Here is a 20,387-nt window from a genome sequence, read left to right as displayed (position 1 = left end):
CCCTGACAAATCTCAAGCTTGAATGGCCCCACCTCTGGGAGGCCCAAGACACCTGTCTCCTCCCAGGCCAGCCACAGTCACCCCCACCTTCAGCAATCACAGAACCCGTGACACACTCAGTCAGGCCCCTGGCTGATGGATCTGCATGTTCTTTATTGCACCAGCTGGGAGGGAAGCAGGGTTATCCTTCCCCTCCCATCCTCCTCATTTCAAGCAGTCAGTCCCCTGCCTCTTGCCATTTCTGTTCAGGCAAGCATGGTGTCCTCTGTCTGTCCCAGAACTGAAGGCTGGTCAGCTGGGGCCAGGCCTGGTGAGCTCTGGGCTAGTCTGTGCAGTTTCCTCTGAGGCCTCGACTGGGGCGGCCCTTGTGGATCCCAAGATGATGGGAGTGCACGGACAGCGCTCGCCGTCTGCTCCTGATGTCACATGGGGCTTCCAGTTGGTCTTGGCATTGAGGTGGCCCTTCACACTTTAGGTGGTCACATCCTCAAGGAGCTGGTGCAGCCCTTCACAGCTCCTCCCGGACCCGAGGCGGCTTCCCAGCCTTGTCTTGTACCCGCTGAAGCCTGTGGCTGGGGGGCTCTGGGGAGGGGTCTCTGCTGGGCATTTCCTCCTCCTCCTCTTCCTCAGTGTCCTTGGGCTCCTGCAGCAGCTCCTTGGCCTCTGCCCACTCCTAGCGGGTGGTGGGAGAGTCTGAGCCAATCTCCTACAGTCCACCCTGTCCCAAGGACCCTCCCTGGGACATGCCAGCCCCTGCCCCTCACCTGTGAGTGTTCTCCACATTGCCTGCCCACCCTTCATATCCAGGAGAACCCACATCTCTTCCTACCCCAGCAACCCCTCACCTGCTCCCTGTGCTCAGGCGCCCATGTGTGCCACAGTGCCAAGGCGCAGCGCCGTCCTCGAGTCACGGCCCATACACCATGGGGATTCTCCCCACCAGAACTGAAGGCCACGAGGCGTCCACAGCGAGGGCGAACCTGAGCCTGAGGGGGAAGGGCAGGTTCAGCCCCAGGGATGGGCCCTCTCAGAGAGCTCAGCTCTTGTTCGCGAGAGCAGGGTGGGATGGGGGCAAGGGGTGCACAGAGAGGGCCTACTCTCTTGACCATCACTTGCCACTTCTTAATTCAGGCACCAGCTTGAGGCAAATGGGAAATCAGCCTCAATCTGGGTAGCAAAAACCCCAGAATAAGGCTAGGGGAGTTGGAAGCCATAGGGAGAAGGGGCCTCCAGTTGGTCTGCCCTCCTCCCCAGGTGTCCTAAATTTTCAACCTCTTGAACCAGGGTGTGAAGCAATCTGAGGGTGAGGGTGCAGTGCCAGGCCCTGGGCAGAAGGGGATAAGGATCTTCGAGACATTTTTTTCACCTCGAGGAGGGCCTGGATTATCAGTAGCTGGAGGGTAAAGGAGCCCTGGTGACACAGTGGTTAAGCACTTGGCTGCTAACTGAAAGGTCAGCGGTTTGAACCCACCAGCCGCTCCTGGTGAGAAAGATGTGGCAGTCTGCTTCCGTAAAGATTTACAGCCTTGGAAACCCTATGGGGCAGTTCTACTCTGTCCTACAGGGTCACTATGAGTCGGAATCGATTCAACAGGAGTGGATTTGGTTTTTGTTTTTTGGGGGTAAGGGAGGAAGGAGGTAATTGCCTAAGACAGAGCAATAAGCAATTAGAAATCACTGCCCCTCTCCACCTACCCAATTCTATCACCTAGTTTCTACCTGGAACTTGCCATGATCCAGGAAAAGGGAGAAAGTAATAAGAACACCTAACATTTATTAATTGTTGGTTATTGCCAGGCACTGGCTCATTTTTTTAGGTGCATTACCTAATTTACTTCTCGCAATAACCCTTTAAAATAGGTACTATTATTATCACTCCCATTTAGGAAACTGAACCTCAGAAAGGTTAGGAGCCCAAACCTGAACCCAGGTCTAGATGACCCCCAGCAGGTGTGCTACTAGCCACTATGCTTATCCTGCTATGAGGAGGAAGGAGGATTTTCAAGTTTCCCAAATCCCTAGAACAGAGACGTGGGACTCCTAGAAGGGTCCTGCAGGTCGTGCTTCACCCCAGTCTTCCTTTAGGAGCCAAGGCAAACACTGAGGCAGGTCAGGAGGGGCCACTAGATGTCTACTGCTGTGGCTTAATCAATCTCTGCCAGGGAAGCCCAGCTTCGGGCCCCTGAACACAGAGAAGTGGCAAGGAGGACTGGAGGTCCAGAAGGGAAAGGGTTAAGGTGTCCCCAACCATTTCCCTGCATTTGCCTCTGGGAACCTTCTGCTTTGAATCCTGACCCCACAGCTGGCTCCTGGTCACACCCCATATCCCCCACCCACATACCGTGACAGTGAGGGCATTGGGCTCCGTGAAGAACAGGTTCCCGCCCTGGAAGTCATCGTTGAGGTAGAGGATTCCACTGGGTAGGGAGCAAGACGGGAGCCAGTGAGACCCCCACCTGGGCCTGCTGGGGGGTACCCCTCTCTGCCCACCTGCCTGAAGCTTGGAGGGGCTGCCCACCTGTAGTCACGATAGGTGTATGCTGGGGGCTCCCGCCAGCACTCTCCGGTGTCAGGGTCTAGGACGCAGTTGTCTGCGTGCACTGGGTGACTCAGGTCCATGCGCTGCTCTTGCTCTCCTAGGAAGCAAAGGAGCCTGGGGAGTGCCTAGGTGCCCCATGCTCACCCACCGCCCCTGTGAGCTCATCCCCCTACAGCTCCCGGGGTCACAGCTGGCAGAGAGGAGCCAGGCCCCACCTGAGCAGGGGAGATGGAGTCTTTCTGGAGTAAGGACTGAAGCCCATCCTGATTGGGGGGTTGATGGTATATAGTGCCAGACAGGGGCCTGAGGTTGGGGAGGAGCAGCTCGGGTCCCCAGCAGTTACCTTCTATGGCGCTGCGGCACACTAGGTGTGTGAAGGACAGATGCAGGGGCCGTTCCGGGGAGAAGTAGGCCTCTGTCAAGGTCCGCACACGCTCACTCACTTCCAGAAGCAGCTTAGCACCCTGACGGCCCACAGTCCCGGACCGGGCCAGCTGCAGGGGGCGAAAGGAAAGGCAGGACAGGAAGGCAGCAATGGAGAGGTGGTCCCGGTCCTAGCCCCTGCCCCACTTCCCCTGCTCTCCACCAGTGGCATCACTAGAGGGGTGCAGACCGCACTGGGTGACACTATATCAGAGGGGGCGACACCAAAGTGAGAAAAACAAAATTTTTGTGCAGTATTTCAGCAGAAATTTATTATTTTTTATAAAAATATCTCTGTAGTTAGTTATAACAACAAAAACATTTTTTTAAGCCCAGCTTACATGTATCAATATACTGACAAGGCTAAAATTCTATGCTAATTTACTTTTTGAACCTTCTAATGCACTCCAGTCGAAGCTGTCATTATTACCCAATTACAACGATGCTTCCAATCACATGGTTTCGTCTACATGCGCTACAAGCCCGCACTGTTTTTTGTTGCCGCCAGTGTTTTTATAGGAGCCCAGCGGTTAAGCGTTGGGCTCCCAACGAAAAGGTCAGCAGTTCAAATCCACCAGCTGCTCCTTGGAAACCATATGTGGCAGTTCTACTCTGTCCTACAGGCTCACTGTGAGTTGGAATCAACTCGGTGGCAATGGGTTTGTTTGTTTTATAGCCACTGACTTTGTCAAATTTTCTGGTGTTTTAGCTATAATATTGTGGTGATTAGTATTTGTGAACCTATATCAATAACTTTCTTTGAGAATAAAGTAGTACTGAAAGGAAAAGGAGAAAAATCAAAAAAAGCTTCTGCTCAGTCACCAATAATGTTGTAACTAATAATGTGATTCAACATAGAGAGATGTAACAAAACAAGTCTGTTGTTAGCATTCATGTGATCTACGAAACATTACATTTAAGCAATTTACAAATGTATTTATCACATATTTAGTCAAGATGTTCACTAAGTGTTGAAATGCTCGTGTATGTGTTTCTGTTTATTTTTATGGTATTATTTCATTTATGAATATATTCCCATATGCATTTGTCTACAACTTCTACATTATTTAGGCTGTTATTGGTTGTGCAAACCTAATCCATTAATGGATATCATGTTACAGTAAAGTTAAACATTAAAACGAGCATAATTTTGATGTAGCTCTTAAATGTTTTTACTTAGTGTTCTATTATTTTCTTACCGAATTTTCACTTTAACCACACGAAACTACGTAAATAGAAATACATTCAGGCTGTGTGTATGATATTGTAATTTAAAAGTATAATTTTAATTCTGCTAGTTGTATATGTTATTACTATCGTCATTACATTCAGTGATAACAATTTATGAGTGACGTTAGTACAAAAAACATTACTAAGGATTCTGTACAGTCTGGTACAGGAGGAGGTCCATGGGGGGATGACACCATGAGTTACTGCACTGGGTGACACCACAGACCCTAGTGATGTCAGGCTCTCCACCACTGGTTTGGAGTCTCTCAGCAACAAGCTCCCTTCCTCAGCCCAAACTGCTTCTCCTATCACCTCTACGACAACAACCCAGACCCCAGGTATTGGAAGACCCTCTTCCCCAGCCTTGGACATAGGAGTCAGGTACTACTCTGAGTCCCAGGAGAACTCCTCCACAGGGAAGCCCAAGCCCTGGTGCCCAGCATCCTGCATACCCTCTTCCCCAGTTCTGGGCATCCGACCAGGGTATGGGTGCCTCCTCTCACCTGTGCAGCCTTGAGCACCGTGAGCCCCTCGAAGCGTTCATGGGGGGTGTGAGGGGAGCGGCGGCCACGATAGCCAGATCTGGCTCCAGCCCCAGCTGCATCCTAAATGCGGAAGGAGTTTACTTAGGAGTCACTCTCCCCAGCCCTCAGGCTACTGCCCACCTCACTGCCCATGGGACTATCAGACCTTCTCTCTGGCCCTTCCACTTCTTGGAAGTGGCCAGACACTATCCCAGTCCTCTTGTGGCTCCTTTTCCTGAGCTCCTGCCCTTTCCCGTAGAATGACTATCTTCACGGTTGTCTGTATTGTCACTCTGGTAAAGGTTTGACATCCACTCACCAAGGGGACTGAGGACAGAACTCTGGAGAGCTTCCTACAGTGAGGAGGGGTCTCTAGAGGATAAGGACAGCTGGGGGCTGGGACAGAGCTGGGGGCTGGAGCAGGTAGACCTTGATCATTCATCCCTGATTCACAAATGAGCTAAGAATAGAGAAATCGCTCTAGCAATAGGCCCCTAACAGGGAGTTTGATAGTCAGGCCAGGTCTTGGCAGGAAGGTGGGGAAACAGCATCTGCCAGGGTAATCACTCTTTGGCCTCTTTCCACTTGACACCCTCTTGGTGAACCCGCAGACTCCATGGCTTCAACCACTTCTTGATGCTGAGTCCCAAATACCCAACTACGTATAGGACTCTCATCACCTGATTTGGGTGTCTAAAACTAGGATCATTCCCTTCCCCCCTCTCCATTCTTCTTTCTACTTTTTGAATCTCAGTTAAAGTACCACTACCTAGTTACCCCTATACACAAACCTCATTTTTGAGAGACGACCTAGTCACCTAAGTCATTCAACAAATTTGTACTGAGTACCTACTATGTGCCAGGCACCGGGGATATATAATTGTGTACAAGAAAAGGTCCCTGTTATCATGGAACTTATATTTTGAAATTAAAAAGTAAATAAATAAATGAACAAGATCAATTCAGATGGTGATAAATGCTATGAAGAAAATATTAAGGGTTATAACCTTGAGCGTTCTCAGGGAGGGGTCAGGGGCAGCTAATTAAAGAGGTGACATCTAAATTGAAACCAAATGATGATAAGGAATCACTTGAATATTTGAGGAAAAAATGCTCTGGGCAGAGGAAACAGCAATTGCAAAAGTCCTGAGACCAGAATAAGCTTAGTGAAAAAAAAAAAAAAAAGAAATTTTTTTTTTTTTTAATCAAGGAACAGAAAGGAAGTTAGCCTTGACTCCATCTTCTCATCATCTTCCACATAGATTTTTCTGTCTTTGATCTTCTAAATGCTTCTCATCTGTCCCCTTCTCTCCATCTTTTTGAAATGGGGAACTGACCTATGGCAGTGGCACTCTTGACTCACCCCAAGTCTCCCCTGCTTCTAGTCTTTCCTCTCCCATTGCATTCTACACACTGCCACTAGAGGGATCTAACGCAGGAACATGAAAGCCAACCCAAAACCAGACCAACTCTTAAACCAATAAAAACCAAACCCATTGCCGTGGAGTCAATTCTGACTCATAGCAACCCTATAGGACAGAGTATAACTGTCCCATAGAGTTTCCAAGGAGCGCCTGGTGGATTCGAACTGCCCAGCTTTCAGTTAGCAGCCGTAGCTCTTAACTACTACACCAGGGTTTCCAACCAACTCATAGTGACCCTGTAAGTCAGAGTAGAGCTGCCCCCATGGGGTTTCCAAGGCTGTAATCTTTACAGAAGTAGACTGCCACATCTTTCTCCAGTGGAGCAGCTGGTGGGTTTAAACTGCCTACCTTTCAGTTAGTGGTTGAGCACTTAACCACTGTGTCACCAGGGCTCCCCATGAAAGTCAACTCCTCCTTAAATCCTTCACTAGCTGTCCATCACCTAAAAATAAAGCCCAATTCTTTGGTGTCTACAGAAGGTCCTTTGCCATCTCTCTCCCCTGCCTACACCTCTGGCCTCCTCACACATCCCCTGTACTGCAGCCTGATGATAACAAAACAGCTAACACCTACTGAGCATTACATTTTTCTAAGAGTTTTACCATGTACTAATTCATTTAATCTTCACAACAGCCATGGCAAAAACACTAGCTTCATTTTACAGATGAGGAGACTAGGCTCAGAGACCTTAAAATAAATTGTCCAAGGTCACACAGGTAATAATGGCTGGAGCTGGCCCATGCTCTTAATCCCTACATTCTACTGCAGTTCCCAGAATGCATCATGTTCTCTTTCTTAGACTGACTTTCCTCCCCTTCTCTGCCTGGTTAACTCATCCTTAAGGTGGAGCTCAAATGCTACCCCCTCTGGTAAGCCTTCTAGGACTTTCCATTTTAGTGCTTCTATTTTGATTAATGGAGCCCTGGTGGCACAGTAGTTAAGTGATACAGCTGCTAACCAAAAGGTTGGCAGCTCAAATCCACCAGCCCCTCCTTGGAAACCCTATGGGGTAGTTCTCCTCTGTCCTCTAAGGTTGCTATGAGTCAGAATTGACTCAGTGGCAACAGGTTGTTCTGTTTGTTGATTTGGATTAGTACATACTTCTTTTATCAAACTTATCACCCACTTTAATTACATGTCTCCATGTCTGTTTTCTTCTCTGTACAGTGAGCTTCAAAAGGGCCGGGTCTGCATCCTCTCCACGTAACCTAGTAGTTTCTAGGACACAGCATGTACTCACTGAATGTGTGTAGAATGAACACTAGCCCAGAGTGAGGACTGAAGACTTAAGCTTCACAAAAGGGTAGACAACCTGGTGAACGTGGTCATTCAATCCAAACTATGGGGGAAGCAGTGCATGGGAAAGGAGCCCGTGTGTCTGCTAAGCAATCACCCAAGCCAATAATTAAACTCTCAGCTAACCAAGTATCCTTACCTGCAAACTCATCCATTTTTATGCCTTTCATTTTTTGTTTTGTTGCTCCTAACACTTATTAGCAAAATTCCTCTGTAAATAATATCTACTTCATGTTAGCTAAATTAAGAGGAAAAGGAGCCTGTCCACCCCTGAGAGGCATCGGCAAGCACAGTCCTAGCTAGAGAGTCAGAGCAGGGCAGGGCTGGGGGAAGGTGCAGACCAAGAGCCAGGAAGCAGGCAGCTGTGCCTGAGGGTCCCTACACCAACTGTGTCACCTACTCATCAGTCTTCTTACCTTGGCCAGCTGCAGCAGCACCCCACACTCTGCTGGGGTGAGCAACCCATCCAACACTGCTCGCTCTGAGCCATTCAGCTGTCTCGCATCCTGGGTCAGGGTCACTCCCTCCAGGAGAAGGACGTCTGGAGAGAAGGACAGGGTGGAGGTAGTTGGGCATCACCTGAGAGTGGGCCCAGCAGTCCCAGGCAGGCCCTAGGCCCTCAGGCTCCTACTTCCCATCCTTCCAGAAACTCACCCTTCCAGTGGGTCAAGGGCTTTGGCTGTGGAGGCTCATGGTCCCAAGGCCTCTTCTCCTGATCCTCTCTCAGGGGTGAGAAACATGCTCAATGGATGCACAGGACAGTATAGAGCCATCCTTCCCAGAACCAGTTCCCAGTACACCTTCTCCCACCTTCCAGCTCAGGTCAGGCCCCTCCCACCAAAAGGTATCTCCTACCTGAGTTTTTCTCTAAGTGCCTCAGGGATGAAAGCCTCTGGGGTCCAGGGATCCTGAGACAGTCAGGACAAACTCCATCACCCACCAAATCCAGCCCTTGGACTCCTTGACATTAGACTTTGAACTATCACATTAAGGGTCTGCTTCCAGAGGGGAAGGCAGAGGTGGGGAAATGCCTGGACTCACTATCAGGGACCTGGGCTCTGGGTCAAACTCTGTAATAATAATAGTAATGATAACAACAAAAACAAGTTATATAGCACTTACTATTACCAGGTGCTCTTCTAAGAGCTTATACATGGAAGTGAAATTTATCATTTAATAGTCACAATAGTCCTATGAAATACAGAGCAGTAATGTGCCCATTCTACACCTGAGGACCCTGAGACACCCAGAGGTAAAGTAACAAGCCCAAGATCACACAGTAAGTGACAGAGTTGGGATGTGAACTAGTTTCAGAGTCCACACTCTTAACCAGGTCCTCAACCAGCGGAGCTGCTGGGTGGGTTTGAACCGCCAACTTTTTGGTTGGCAGTTGAGTGCTTAACTGTTGTGCCACCAGGGCTTCTTAGAGCCTTCTATACTTTATATCAAATGATATGGTTTCGACAGCCCTATGAGATAGGTGTGAGCATTCCAATTTTACAGGTAAGGAATTGAGGCTAGGGCATGTTAAGGTCCAGTGCTTATTAGTGGCAGAGTAGGGAGTGACAATCAGGCCTGTATGACCCCAAAACTGCCCTTAACTACAGGTGCACTGTTTCTGTTCCTGTAAAACTGGGATGACAGGCTCCCCTCCAAGCCTTGAAGGATTGTGGAAAAACCAGATGGGCTATAGAATGGGAAACACTGTTGCAAACTGAAGTAACATAAATGTGGGCATTCCTATTATCGCCCTGCTTGGGAGCACTGAGGGGTGCAAGGGGTGTGATGGGAGAAAAGGGGGTTACTCACAGGATCCTTGAAGCTGGTTCCCAGGTGCTCCATGGCATAGTAGAGCTGCCTCTTCTCCCCCAGGGATCGCAGGATGAATCGCTGGATGTCCTGAGGAGGGGTAGTTGGATGGTAGGAGGAAGATGTGAGACAAGAAATTAAGTGGGGCAGGGGAGTTAAGGCTGGAGGAGAGCAGGGCAGCCCCCGGTGCTGGGGAACTGCCTGCCCCTAAACCCTTCATGTGCCTCTTGGTTCAACTTGTCTCCCTCAGCAGATTCCAAGTGTCTGGGTTCAAATGGGTGGAGGGGTGTGTGTGAGTGCATATGTGTGCGTGCACGTGTGTGTGTGTGTGTGAGCAGAAGGTGGGACAGGCAGAAGTAAGGTTAGGGGAAGAAGACAGGTTGACGGTTGGACTCAGAAGTATAGCCTGAAGTGGGGAGCAGGGAGTTGAGACAGAAGTCAGATGCTAGATGTGGGGTTGGGGACTAGCATGCTCAGATAAGAGATCACGTTATGAATTAAATTGTGTCCCCCCAAAATATGTGTTGGAATCCTAACCCCTATACCTGTTAATGGAACCCTGGTGGTGTAGTGGTCAAGTGCTATGGCTGCTAACCAAGAGGTCGGCAGTTCTAATCCACGAGGCGCTCCTTGGAAACTCTATGGGACAGTTCTTCTCTGTCCTATAGGGTCACTATAAGTCGGAATCGACTTGATGGCAACTTTTCTTTTTTTTTTAATACCTGTTGATGTAATCTAATGTAACTACCTTACATCTAATGTAACATAACATAACGTAACGTAGTGTAATGTAATGTCACCCTGAAGACTAAGGTGCGCCTGACCCAAGCCATGGTATTTTCAATCACGTCATATGCATGTGAAAGCTGGACAATGAATAAGGAAGACCAAAGAAGAGTTGGCGCCTTTGAATTGTGGTGTTGGCGAAGAATATTGAATATACCATGGACAGCCAAAAGAATGAACAAATCTGTCTTGGAAGAGGTGTGGCCAGAATGCTCCTTAGAGGCAAGGATGGTGAGACTGCGTCTTAAATACTTTGGACATGTTGTCAGGAGGGATCAGTCCCTGGGAAAGGACATCATGCGTGGCAGAGTACAGGGTCAGCGGAAAAGAGGAAGACCCTCAACGAGGTGGATTGACACAGTGGCTATAACAAGAAGCTCAAGCATAACAACGATTGTAAGGATGGCGCAGGACTGGGCAGTGTTTCATTCTGTTGTGCATAGGGTCGCTATGAGTCGGAATCGACTCGACGGCACCTAACAACAACAAATAATCCAATGAAATGTAATCACCTAGCAATCTAAATAATATCACCTTCCATAATGTAATGTAATAAAAAAGATCAGCTGAGATCATGCCAGTGTAGGGTGGATCCTCAATCTAACCACTTCTAAGTTATAAACAGAGCAGGTTAGATACAGAGGCATGCACACATGTGGTAAGGCAGGCTCCGTGTGAGGATCTTCTACAAGCCAAGGAACTAAGAAACGGTGCTACTGACAAGGAAGGGATCACCATGGTGGAGACCCTGATTTGGACTTTTAGTCTCTGGAACTGTGAGAAAATGTTTCTGTTCTTCAAAGCCACCCACTTGTGATATTTGTGTTACAGCAGCACCAGGTAACTAAGATAGACCAGAATGTGGGGGCTGGGTTCAGGTCCAAGTTACTTCTCAAGTACGTTTGTTTGATTTAGGGTTACTTCACAGGCGGCACGTGAGGAAGGGGATTACCTTTCTTGGCCCAAGGCCGCGTCTCGGCTCTCCCAGCTGGGCCTGGTACTGTTTCAGAGCCTTCTTGGCATCGTCATCCTCCGGGTAGAAGAGCAGGACACTCAGGACATTTTCCATAGCCTGGGACAGATTCCCTGCTGAAGATGGAGTAACAGTGTGGGATGGGAGGAACAGCAATGATCCTTGGGTAGAGGCGGAGACAGGTGGACAGAGGCATAACTGGAGAAGATGGTCTCCCAATGCCAACCAATTCAAGAGCCCCCTTCCCACCTGGCAGACATGCTCATCCATTGCCTCTTTCAAAAGCTTACTCAAACATACCTTAGTTAGGGAGAGTTCAAAGAGGAAGAGAGGAAAAATAAAGGAAGATGAGAAGTAGCAAGGGCAGAAGGAGCCCTGTGACCATCTCCTGAGCTTTTCGCAACGGTGCCAAAGAAGGAGAGCAATTAGAGTCCTCCTGCGGTGGTGGTTCCCACGGAACCCTGACAGTAGAACTACAGATCCAGAGACAGATGGGAGGGATGGGGACAGAAGGTTCAGGATGCCATCAGGGGAAAATATTCACTCCTCCCATTTCCAACCCCAGGCACCTCCAGGGCCCACCCTTCCCCAACTGACCCTGAGCATGGGCCTTGTGCAGCTGCCTCAGCTGGCTGGGAAGGAAGTTGGGGACAGGAGAGCTGCGACCAGGACGTGTGGCCGTGTCCCCCACACAGCGCTGCCGGCACTGCAGGACCCGAATCCAGTGCCCTGCAGGGGACACACAAGAGCCATGATGCTTGTGTGTGCTCCTTCCCCTGGCACCCTGAATCCCCACACACTCTCAGCCGCCTACCTGCAATGGCCTCGTAGAGACCCCCCTGGCTCCCAGTGCCTTCCACCTCCTCAACTTCCTCCCCTTGTTGCTCCTCAGGCCCTTCACAGCTAGCCCTGCAGCTCTCCATCTGGGCCAGGCTCTCCTGCAGGGCCTCCTCCAGCCTGGGCAGCGCCAGTCCTGCCTCCTGGCGTCCCAGCAGCTCCAGGCCCTCGTCGTAGGCTGCCTGTTGGGAGGAGTGGTCAGTCACTTGAGATCCTGGGGGGTGCCAGACAGGGCTGGGAAGTAGAAGGGGAATGGGGCGTTGGTCTCATCTGGGGAAGGCAGGAGTGGGCCTGAGAATCAGAATGTTAGAACACTGGGCTCTAGCGATCCTCTAGGATGGAAACTAAGCCCCAGAGAGGGACTCCTCATCCATGATCACTCAGGACCAGAATCCAGGTCTCCCGATGTCCAAACTACACACAGTCACTGTCTAGTGAGGTCTTTGTATTCAGCCAGTCAAAAGCTGGGGACAGGACAGGGCTGATGCTGAGGCTCTCACCCAGTGTGGGGGCGTCTCCAGGTCCCGGAAGCTCTGGGGCCGAACTCCGGACATGCGACGGTACTTAGCTATGTCCTCCCGCATTTGCAGGTGCGTTGGGTTCGCTACAAAGAAGGTGTGTGCTGCAGCTGCTGCCAGGTCCAACTTTTTCAGCTGAGCGAAGGGATGAGAGAATCAGTGCCCTGAGAGGGGGTGTCAGACCTCTGCCCTGTCACCAGCCTCTTCACACACTCTGGGACTGTCCCTGGAGCCTTATGGAAGGCTTGTCAGTCAGAACAGTCCCACCCTCCAACCTCCAGATCACCTAGAAACCAGCACGCTGGACCTCTCAGGAGTCTGGTAGCTAAGAAATGGGTGCCTGAAGACTTCGGAGTGCGTGGGAGATGGGCCTCAGTTTGGGAAACAAGGTGGAAGTGATGGCTCAGTGAGGTGAGTTAAGTGGGGGAGACCTGAGCGACCAGCAAAACCCGCAGATCTCTAGGACCCTGAGCTGAGGTGTGTGTAACCCGCGGCCTCACCCCCCTCCCCGCCCCTCCCCAGCCACGTAGGCAGGAGCTACTAGAACCAGTAGCTGGGCAGTATCCACCGCCCCGCCCCCGCCCCAAGGAAAGCCGGCCTCAGGGGCCTTTCAGCTTCGTCCCCCTTCATCTTACCTTCTCAAAGGGCTCACTCGTGCCCCAAGCAGAACCTCCCACTCAAACCACTCTCCTTAAACTTCCCGTCCTCCGGCCAGTTTCGCTCCCACCCCCTCCGCTGTATTCCTAGGAAGGAAGGGCGCTCACCTCCACGTAGACTAAAATGAAATTTCAGACCCCTTCCCTCGATGTTCAATCTACTCCTGCCCCGCCTCGTGACCGCCCTCCCATTTGAACTTTGCTGGCACCCTCCCTAGGCTTTCCCTTTGCGTTCTGTCAAAAGGAACTCGGCGTGGTCTGGGTAGGACCTACTCAATGTAGAGGGCAGCGTACGCCCCCACAGCCCCACCCGAGTCCGCGGTGCCAGCATTCCGCCCTCTTGTGGTGAACTCCATGTAGGACAGCAACTTGGGTAGCGGTTGGAACCCTGCAGCGGCCGGGTACGGCCCGCACCTGGTAATAGGCCCTCTGCAGGTAGTTGTAGGGCTCCCGGCGGCGGAAGGCGTCCCGGAGCCCTCTCCCCACGCGGAGCCGCGCCGCGCCCCCAGGACCGAGCCTCCGTGCTGTGCACTGTGTCAGGCACTCGGCGCGGCGGAGCGCGGCGCGGAGGAGCGGCCGCTCCCAGGAACCCGGCGTTTGCCCCGGGCCGGACTCGGGCCCGGGGGCGCTGAGGGGCACGGCGGGAAGCGCAGTCCCCGGCTCCGCCGCACAGCGTGCCCCGCAGTCCCGCCGCGTGCGGCCCAGCGCCTCCTGGCTCCGCAGCGCCTCCCGCAGCAGCGCCACGGCCGGCGCCCAAGCCCCGGCTGCGTAGGCGCGCAGCCCATCGGCGTAGAGCAAGTCCGGGGCCTGGGGAGGCGCCCCCGGGGACAGCAGGGCCAGACCTGGGGGCTCAGGTGGCCCCGGGGGCTCAGGGGATCCCGGGGGAGGCAGCAGCAGCAGCAGCAACAGCAACCGAAGGAGCCGAAGCATGGTGCCAGAGCCGACGGCCCGCAGCCGAAGGGAAATGCGGGGAGCGGAGAGGGAGGGAGAGGAAAGGCGGGAAGGGGGAGGGAGGGGAAAGGAATGAGAGATGGATGGGAGGAGGGAGAGGAAGAGAGAGAGGGAATGAGCGAGTCCAAAGAGAGCTGATGAGGCCATTACCGAACCTTGAGGGAGGCCAGTGTGAGAGACAGAGAAGTCAGAGGGAGCCTGGATGCCTTATCTTTAAGTGGGTCTAGTGTGAAATGGGAAACAAAGTGGAGAGAAGAGAGCAAAATGTGGGGAACTAGAGCAGGCCTGGTGGGGAGCCTGTTGGAAATCCCTAACTCCAGCCTGAAGCCCCTGATAGGGTGATGTGGGGGTAACTACTGGGGTTGTGCTTCACTAAACTCTTGGGTTCAGGAAAAGGAGGGTGGATGCCTTCCCCCTATACCGTTGGAGAAAGGTCTTTTAGAATGCAGCATGGAAGAGGGAAACTCCAGGCCCCTGACACCAGGTCAGGCCCAAATCCTTTCCTGCCCAGAAAGTGGGCACCTGGATGGATATAGGGGAAGGAGGAGAGTTAGGATATTGGGGATAGAGCCATACTCTAAAACCACCTCCACAAATCTGAACAAAGGTCACTCACATCCCAAACCAGCAAACCTATCATCTCCCCATAGTCCTCTCCCTCAGCACAACATGTTCTTATGAGCCTATCTCTGTGTATGTCTGTGTTTGAAGTTGTGTGACAATTTCTTCATATGTCTTTCTGTGCCTCTCTCTACTGCCCCTGATCCATTGTGTCCTCTATGAGCTACTCCACCCCTCATGCCTCTGACCATACTCTTTGCCACCACAGTACACTGGACACAGAGGTTTCCATGACACTTCAGACTTTAATACATTTTGCTAGGGATGACAGAAGGTGAGTAGGGCATTTGGTCACATGGATAGGAGACAACAGGGGCTCCAGGGCTCCAGATCCAGTGCCCATCACCCAAAAGTCTGGAGGCAGCTGCCCTAGGCTCAGGGCCAGAATAAGGTGCTACCCACCCAGACCCCGCCTCTGAGTTCAGCAGGCCCACTTGGGCTCACAGGGTCAGCTGGGGGAAGATGGGGTTGCCTGGGCCCCAGGATCCTCCCCAAGCCCTGGCACTCCCTTCACCCCCTGTCAGGGAGCAGCGTCTCCCTGCACTTAGCCCCAAAGGAAGTCCAATGGCTCCACTATCAGGGGATCCAAGGGAGAGTCTGCGGGGTGAAATGCCCAGTGGCCTGGGCCTTTGAGGAGAGGGCCCTGGTGAGGCAGCTGGAGAAGGCAGAGGTGTCTCATCAATGAAGGTGGTGATCTCCTCCCGGAAGAAGCCAGGACCCCGTAGGGGTCCCCCACCTGCCCCCAGAACCCCACCCTCCAGGAATTGACGGAGGCTAGCCAGCCCTCCACCTTCAGCCTCCTCCTCGTCCTCCTCATCCTCCAGCCTGCGGTGCCGTCCTAGGTATTCAGGAGGGCCTCCTAGGGCCCGGCTCTGGGCTGGGAGGACCCGGATATCATCAGAGGATGACCACTTGTGCAGGAAGGAGCCTGGTGCCCGAGGGGTAGAGAAGATGTTGGTCTCGTCGTGGGACAGACGGCGGGACAGAGGGACCTGGGGAAAGGAGCAGGTCAGACCTAGGGGGCACTGAAAGCACAAAGGGGCGGAGGTGGGAACCAAAGTGGGTCCTCTGCAAGGTGGTTCCACTCCCTTGAACTTTTGTAAAACATCCTGCAGCTGGCAAACCTGGTTCTGAAGGGTCTGAAAGGGAGCCTCTCTTTCCATGCATTTCTTTCACCCACCCTTTGGTGCCCTGAGGACGGATAACAAAGCCTGCAGCAAAGTGGTGAGTGGATGCCCAAGGTCAGAGGTGTATTCCCCAGTCCATACCTGTAAGTAGTGGACCCTCTCAAGAGGAGGAAAGAGCGTATGCCTCCCAGGCAGCAGCTTCACCTGGGTGGGGTCCAGGCAGCCTGGTCCTGTGGCTCCATTAGCATCAAAGCGAACTTTGCACACTCGGCCGTCTGCGTAGTCATCACAGCCCCCATCTAGGTAAGAAAAGGGGCAGAGTAGGGTGGTTACAGGCAGCAAACAGTCAGCGCCCTGACTTCTTTATAAGCTCTAAGAGAACCCTTCTGTTCTCATTAGTGTGTAAGCTCCAACTGGGCCGTAAGAATGGCTAGCATCTATTGCACTCAATGTTGAATCCCAGTACTTCATCAATGAGGACATTTATCTATTCTTACTTATTGAAACAACTACCACCTCACCCCTCCAAGGGCTCTCGGTACAGCTGGAGTTCTCTCTAATGAAGCTTAGCCCCCCTTACTGTCACAGCCTTCCTTTATGCTTGTGTTAGAACTGTTTCTAAGGAACTCTGCCTGGTGGGGGCAGAGCTGTGGCATTGAGGGCTTCTACATGGAAGCCGAGGCCAGTGAAGGGAACCCTTGGGGCAAAGGAAGCAATGGATGCACGTGGGGGTGTTGATTAGGATTAGAGAAAGGGGAGCCCGGAGTCATTCCACGGGCGGCGCTGGCTCTGTCCAGCAGGGGGCAGTCCAGGGCAGCCCTTTCCCAAACAGATGCAGTAGAACAACAGGCGGTAGAAGAGGGAGTCAATGCCCAGAAAAGCAAAAGCCCAGTCCCTCCTCTGACCGTCATCGCCATCCTCCTCGGACATGATAGCCACGCACTGCTCCCACACGGTGCGTACGTCGGCGCGGTAGCGCTCACAGGACCAGATGAAGGAGGGCAGCAGCAGCGTCTGTGCCATAGAGCACCATAGCACAGCCAACACCATCCACGGTGGAGCCGAGTCGGACTTAAGGGAGAAGAAGCTCACCACCTAGTGGGAGAATGAGGAATGGCACGGGGTCAGAGCCCAAAGCCAGGGAGCCACCTAGCCCTGGTAGCGCTTCTGGTGGGCAAGAAGGCAAAGTTGAAGGTGGAGAGAGGGTGAACAGAGAGAAGGGATTGATTCAGAGGAAGGTCAAGAGAGAGTGCTGGAGACAAAGCCCTGGGGTCAAGAGGGAAAAGAGCAGAGGTGGTTCCAGAAACCTGAAGACAGAGAAATCCAGGAATAGGGAATAGATGGGGATGCAAAAAAGCTGGGCTAATGGGGTTTCTGTACAGGAGTGCTGAGAGATTGGGTGGTATGGGAGGGAATTAGGAAATGGAGAATGGAGCTTGGCAGATGGATGATAGGTCTGGGGGGGCTGAAGAATGGAGCTGCAGGATAGATGATGGAGCTGGAGGTTAAGTAGTGGAACTGAAGGATGGATGATGGAGCTGGAGGAGAGGTAGTAGGACTGAAGGATGGATGATGGAGCTGGAGGACAGCTAATGGAACTAAAGGATGGATGATGGAGCTGGAGGATGGCTAGTGGAACTGAAGGATGGATGATAGAGTTGAGTAGTGGGAACGAGAAAACATATGATAGAGCTGGGCAATGGGGTAGTGGGAACTAGAAGATAGGTGATAGAGATGGGAGCTCAGAAATGGAGTGGGAGATGGGTAGAGGGAAAGAAGACGGATGATGGGACTGGAGGAGAGATGATGAAGCCACTGTATGGCAAATGTAGGTGGAGGCCAGGTGATGATACTGGGGCCTGGATATTGGGGAGGGCAGGAGGGGCAGGGGAACCCCGATCTCACCAAGATGGGTACCCCTGTGAGTGAGTCATAGAGAAAGACGATGGCGCTGACTAAGTTGGTGACCTGCAGGGATGTCTTGGCAGACTCAGAGCCGTCCAGCGAGGATCGCCGCTTCCCTCGAGCATCCTCCACCACAATGGCTGGCACTTCAAAGGCTGGCCGGGTACCCAAGCCCCCTGGCCCACCCCCCTTGGCTCCACCACTACCCCCTGCTCTCCGGGCCTGCCGAGCCCTCTGGGGCCGGGCCCACAATGTCTGGTAGAAGGTGATGGCCACACAGACTAGCCCCATGACAATGCCCCCAAGTAGCAAGAGGCTGAAGCAGACACCAAAGCCAAGGCCAATCTTGGAGACTATGAACTGGCAGCCACGGGCATAGTAGCGCTCCCCGTTGTTGTGCCAGCCGATGGAGGGCAGTGTGGAGAGGATGAAGCTGACCATCCAGATGCCCATGACTGCATGCAGTGCCTGCTTCTTGGCATTGCTGAGGCGATAGTTGACGGGCCAACGCACCATCCACATGCGATGGTAGGAGAGTGAGGCTACTGTGAAGCAGGTGGCTAGGGCCAGTGTGTAGTAGGTGGACACAAAGACCTTGCAGATGCTCTCATTCCAGTCATAGTCAGAGGAAGCCTGGCGCCGTAGCTGCACTACAGCAAAGGTGGTGAGAGGCACAGCTGCCATGAGTATGTGTGTGCCTGCTAGGAAGCAGAGCAACAACTCCAGTGGCTTGTGCTTCTGCTGCTTGGCAGAGATGCTGAGGATGATCCAGGCATTGGCCAGCAGTGCCAGCAGCCCACAGGCCAGCCAGGACAATGCGTTGGAGCGCAGAGAGGCCTCCTCTGCCCCCGCCCCGCCCCGAGCCATCCTATCCTCGGCCCCCCTGCCTCAAACTCCTGGGGGCGGGGGCTAATCTCACCCAGGAGCCTCACTCACACACACCTCCATGATGGCCACAGTCCTTGGCCTGTGGTGAGGCAGGCTGCCCCCAGGCCCACCCCACTGCTCAGCATTGCATGACTGACCCAGCTGAGGTCAGGTGTGGAAGGAAGGAAGCTGGGGGTCAGCAGAGGCAGTCCTCAGCCTCCATATTGGGTGGGGCTCTTCATAAGTATCCCTGTGGTTGATGGGGGGGGGGAAGGCGAGCTGGTTGCTTTCCCAACTATGAGATTGGCTGGGGGGACATGCCAGGATTTCCAGGTCTCTTCTTCCTCTGATTCTTGACCAGTCAGGGATCTTCTGGATGCCCCAAGGGGTTCTGGGTGTGGGGCTCAGCCACCTGGACAAGCTGCAAGGAAGACAAATGAAGGAACAGGAGGGCAGAGGCTGGGCCTGGGTTGGTCTCCAACTGGCTTCTTGTACCCCCTCCCTTCTCTTGAAACTACAGAAATAACAGATTACTAGGGGCCATGGGGTTATTCAGAACATTCCCTTTCCTCTAAATCAGATGATCCTACACAGTTAAGAGCCGTGCTCTTCCAGACCTCCAAGAAAGAAGGTATCCTTGCCTTCCTGTCTCCCATCCTTTTTCAGCCCTTCTTCACCCTCTGGCACTCCCATGTTTCTTCTTATAATATCTCCTACTTGAACCACTCAGAGACCCCTATCTTCATGTCCCTAGGAAATCTCCTTCACACAGGACTGGTTCTTCTTGAGGGTTCACAGTGACCTGGGATACAGTATTATGGCTCCCCTCCCAACCTTCCAGTCTCCTGGGACCAGTGATCTTTGTGGTCAGGCCCATTTCCCAAAGCCTAGGGAGATCACCCTCCACCTACCCAGCGATCTGGGAAGATGGGAGAGAGGAACCTAGGGCTGAAGGGGGGGCTAGGGAACCCGAAGGCGGGGAAACTGCTGACATCAGAAGCATCCAGAAATGGAAAGAGGGGAATCTAGGGGGAAGGAGGAGAGTTTGAGCACAAGAAGAAAGAAAGAAAGAAAGAAGGGACAAAGTGGTAGTATCTGAAAATAGAAGGAAAAGCCCAGAGACCTCTGGAGAGGAGGCTTTGAAGGGAGGAGGGGTTGGTTCCAGGTAGGCAGCATGGAATGGGAGGCTAACAAGAAAAGCCAAATATTCAGTAAGGTGCTGACCCCCACTGGTAGACCTTGATTTTTTTTTCCTCTTCTGGCCTGGAGCCTCAGTTTCTCCTATGATGGGAAGGAGGACAGTTCTGATTTTAGTGACGCTGAGCTTCGGTCGGGGCTACGGACACCCAGAACAGAGTGGGAGCTGTGGGGATGGACATAATGGCTTTGGAGTAAGTGAGGGTGAAAATGGGGTACAGCAGTGGGAGGGTCTATTTCCTGTGGAAGAGCCTCAGACCCTTGCCTTCTCTAAGAGGTCCTAGTCCGCCCCCCACCTTTGTCTTCCCTCCGGAGCCCAGTACACCCTAGTTGCCATGGCAATGGCCAGCCAGTGGGAGGTGGAGGGAATTGGTCAGGTGCGGGCCCCCCCACTAGCCTCCCCTACAGCCCTGGACTCCTTCCTACCCACCCCCACTCAGGCCCAGCCGGTGGGCTCAGGAAGGAAGAGATGGGGAGTCCGAGAGGGAGGGAGGCAAGCAGGAAGGATGTGAAGGACAGAGAGAAGGAGCTGAAGGACAGAAAGAGATCAGAGGAAGGTGGGAGGGGGAATCTGGAGGGCTCCTGGGCCGACAGGGGTCCCTCGCCCTTCGGGGTTAAGGGGTAAGGTCAGGTGGCTCCTCCCTCCAGCCACCCACCGTGTTCTCCAGGGCAGAAACAGCAGGTGGCTTGGAGGAGGGGCTGAC

General features: G+C 52.8%; 2 protein-coding genes across 3 annotated transcripts; both read right to left on the bottom strand.

Annotated features, from left to right (window-relative positions):
* Positions 1–126: 126 nt before the first annotated feature.
* P3H3 (prolyl 3-hydroxylase 3) lies at positions 127–14,008 on the bottom strand. Of its 2 annotated transcripts, XM_049882319.1 has the most exons (15): positions 13,430–14,008; positions 12,342–12,494; positions 11,819–12,023; positions 11,602–11,733; positions 10,984–11,120; positions 9,246–9,335; positions 8,292–8,344; positions 8,091–8,158; positions 7,853–7,977; positions 4,696–4,797; positions 2,883–3,033; positions 2,519–2,636; positions 2,342–2,417; positions 846–986; positions 127–673 (listed from the first exon to the last, which is right to left on the bottom strand). In XM_049882319.1, the coding sequence occupies exons 1-15, from the start codon at positions 13,943–13,945 to the stop codon at positions 509–511; spliced, it is 2,232 nt and encodes a 743-aa protein (XP_049738276.1). In that variant the 5' UTR covers positions 13,946–14,008; the 3' UTR covers positions 127–508. The 2 variants fall into 2 exon arrangements, 1 of the variants encoding a protein (XP_049738276.1); XR_007517116.1 differs by lacking the exon at positions 2,342–2,417 and having other exon boundaries at positions 586–673.
* An 813-nt stretch (positions 14,009–14,821) lies between these two features.
* GPR162 (G protein-coupled receptor 162) lies at positions 14,822–18,735 on the bottom strand. The gene is made up of 4 exons (XM_049882315.1): positions 17,620–18,735; positions 16,620–16,809; positions 15,856–16,013; positions 14,822–15,579 (listed from the first exon to the last, which is right to left on the bottom strand). The coding sequence occupies exons 1-4, from the start codon at positions 18,484–18,486 to the stop codon at positions 15,028–15,030; spliced, it is 1,767 nt and encodes a 588-aa protein (XP_049738272.1). The 5' UTR covers positions 18,487–18,735; the 3' UTR covers positions 14,822–15,027.
* Positions 18,736–20,387: the final 1,652 nt, after the last annotated feature.

Source organism: Elephas maximus, chromosome 4 (assembly GCF_024166365.1).
Source record: "Elephas maximus indicus isolate mEleMax1 chromosome 4, mEleMax1 primary haplotype, whole genome shotgun sequence".
NCBI classification, from domain to species: Eukaryota; Metazoa; Chordata; class Mammalia; order Proboscidea; family Elephantidae; genus Elephas; species Elephas maximus.
The sequence above is the reverse complement of the archived record's forward strand: the minus strand, read 5'-3'. Positions and strand labels throughout refer to the sequence as shown.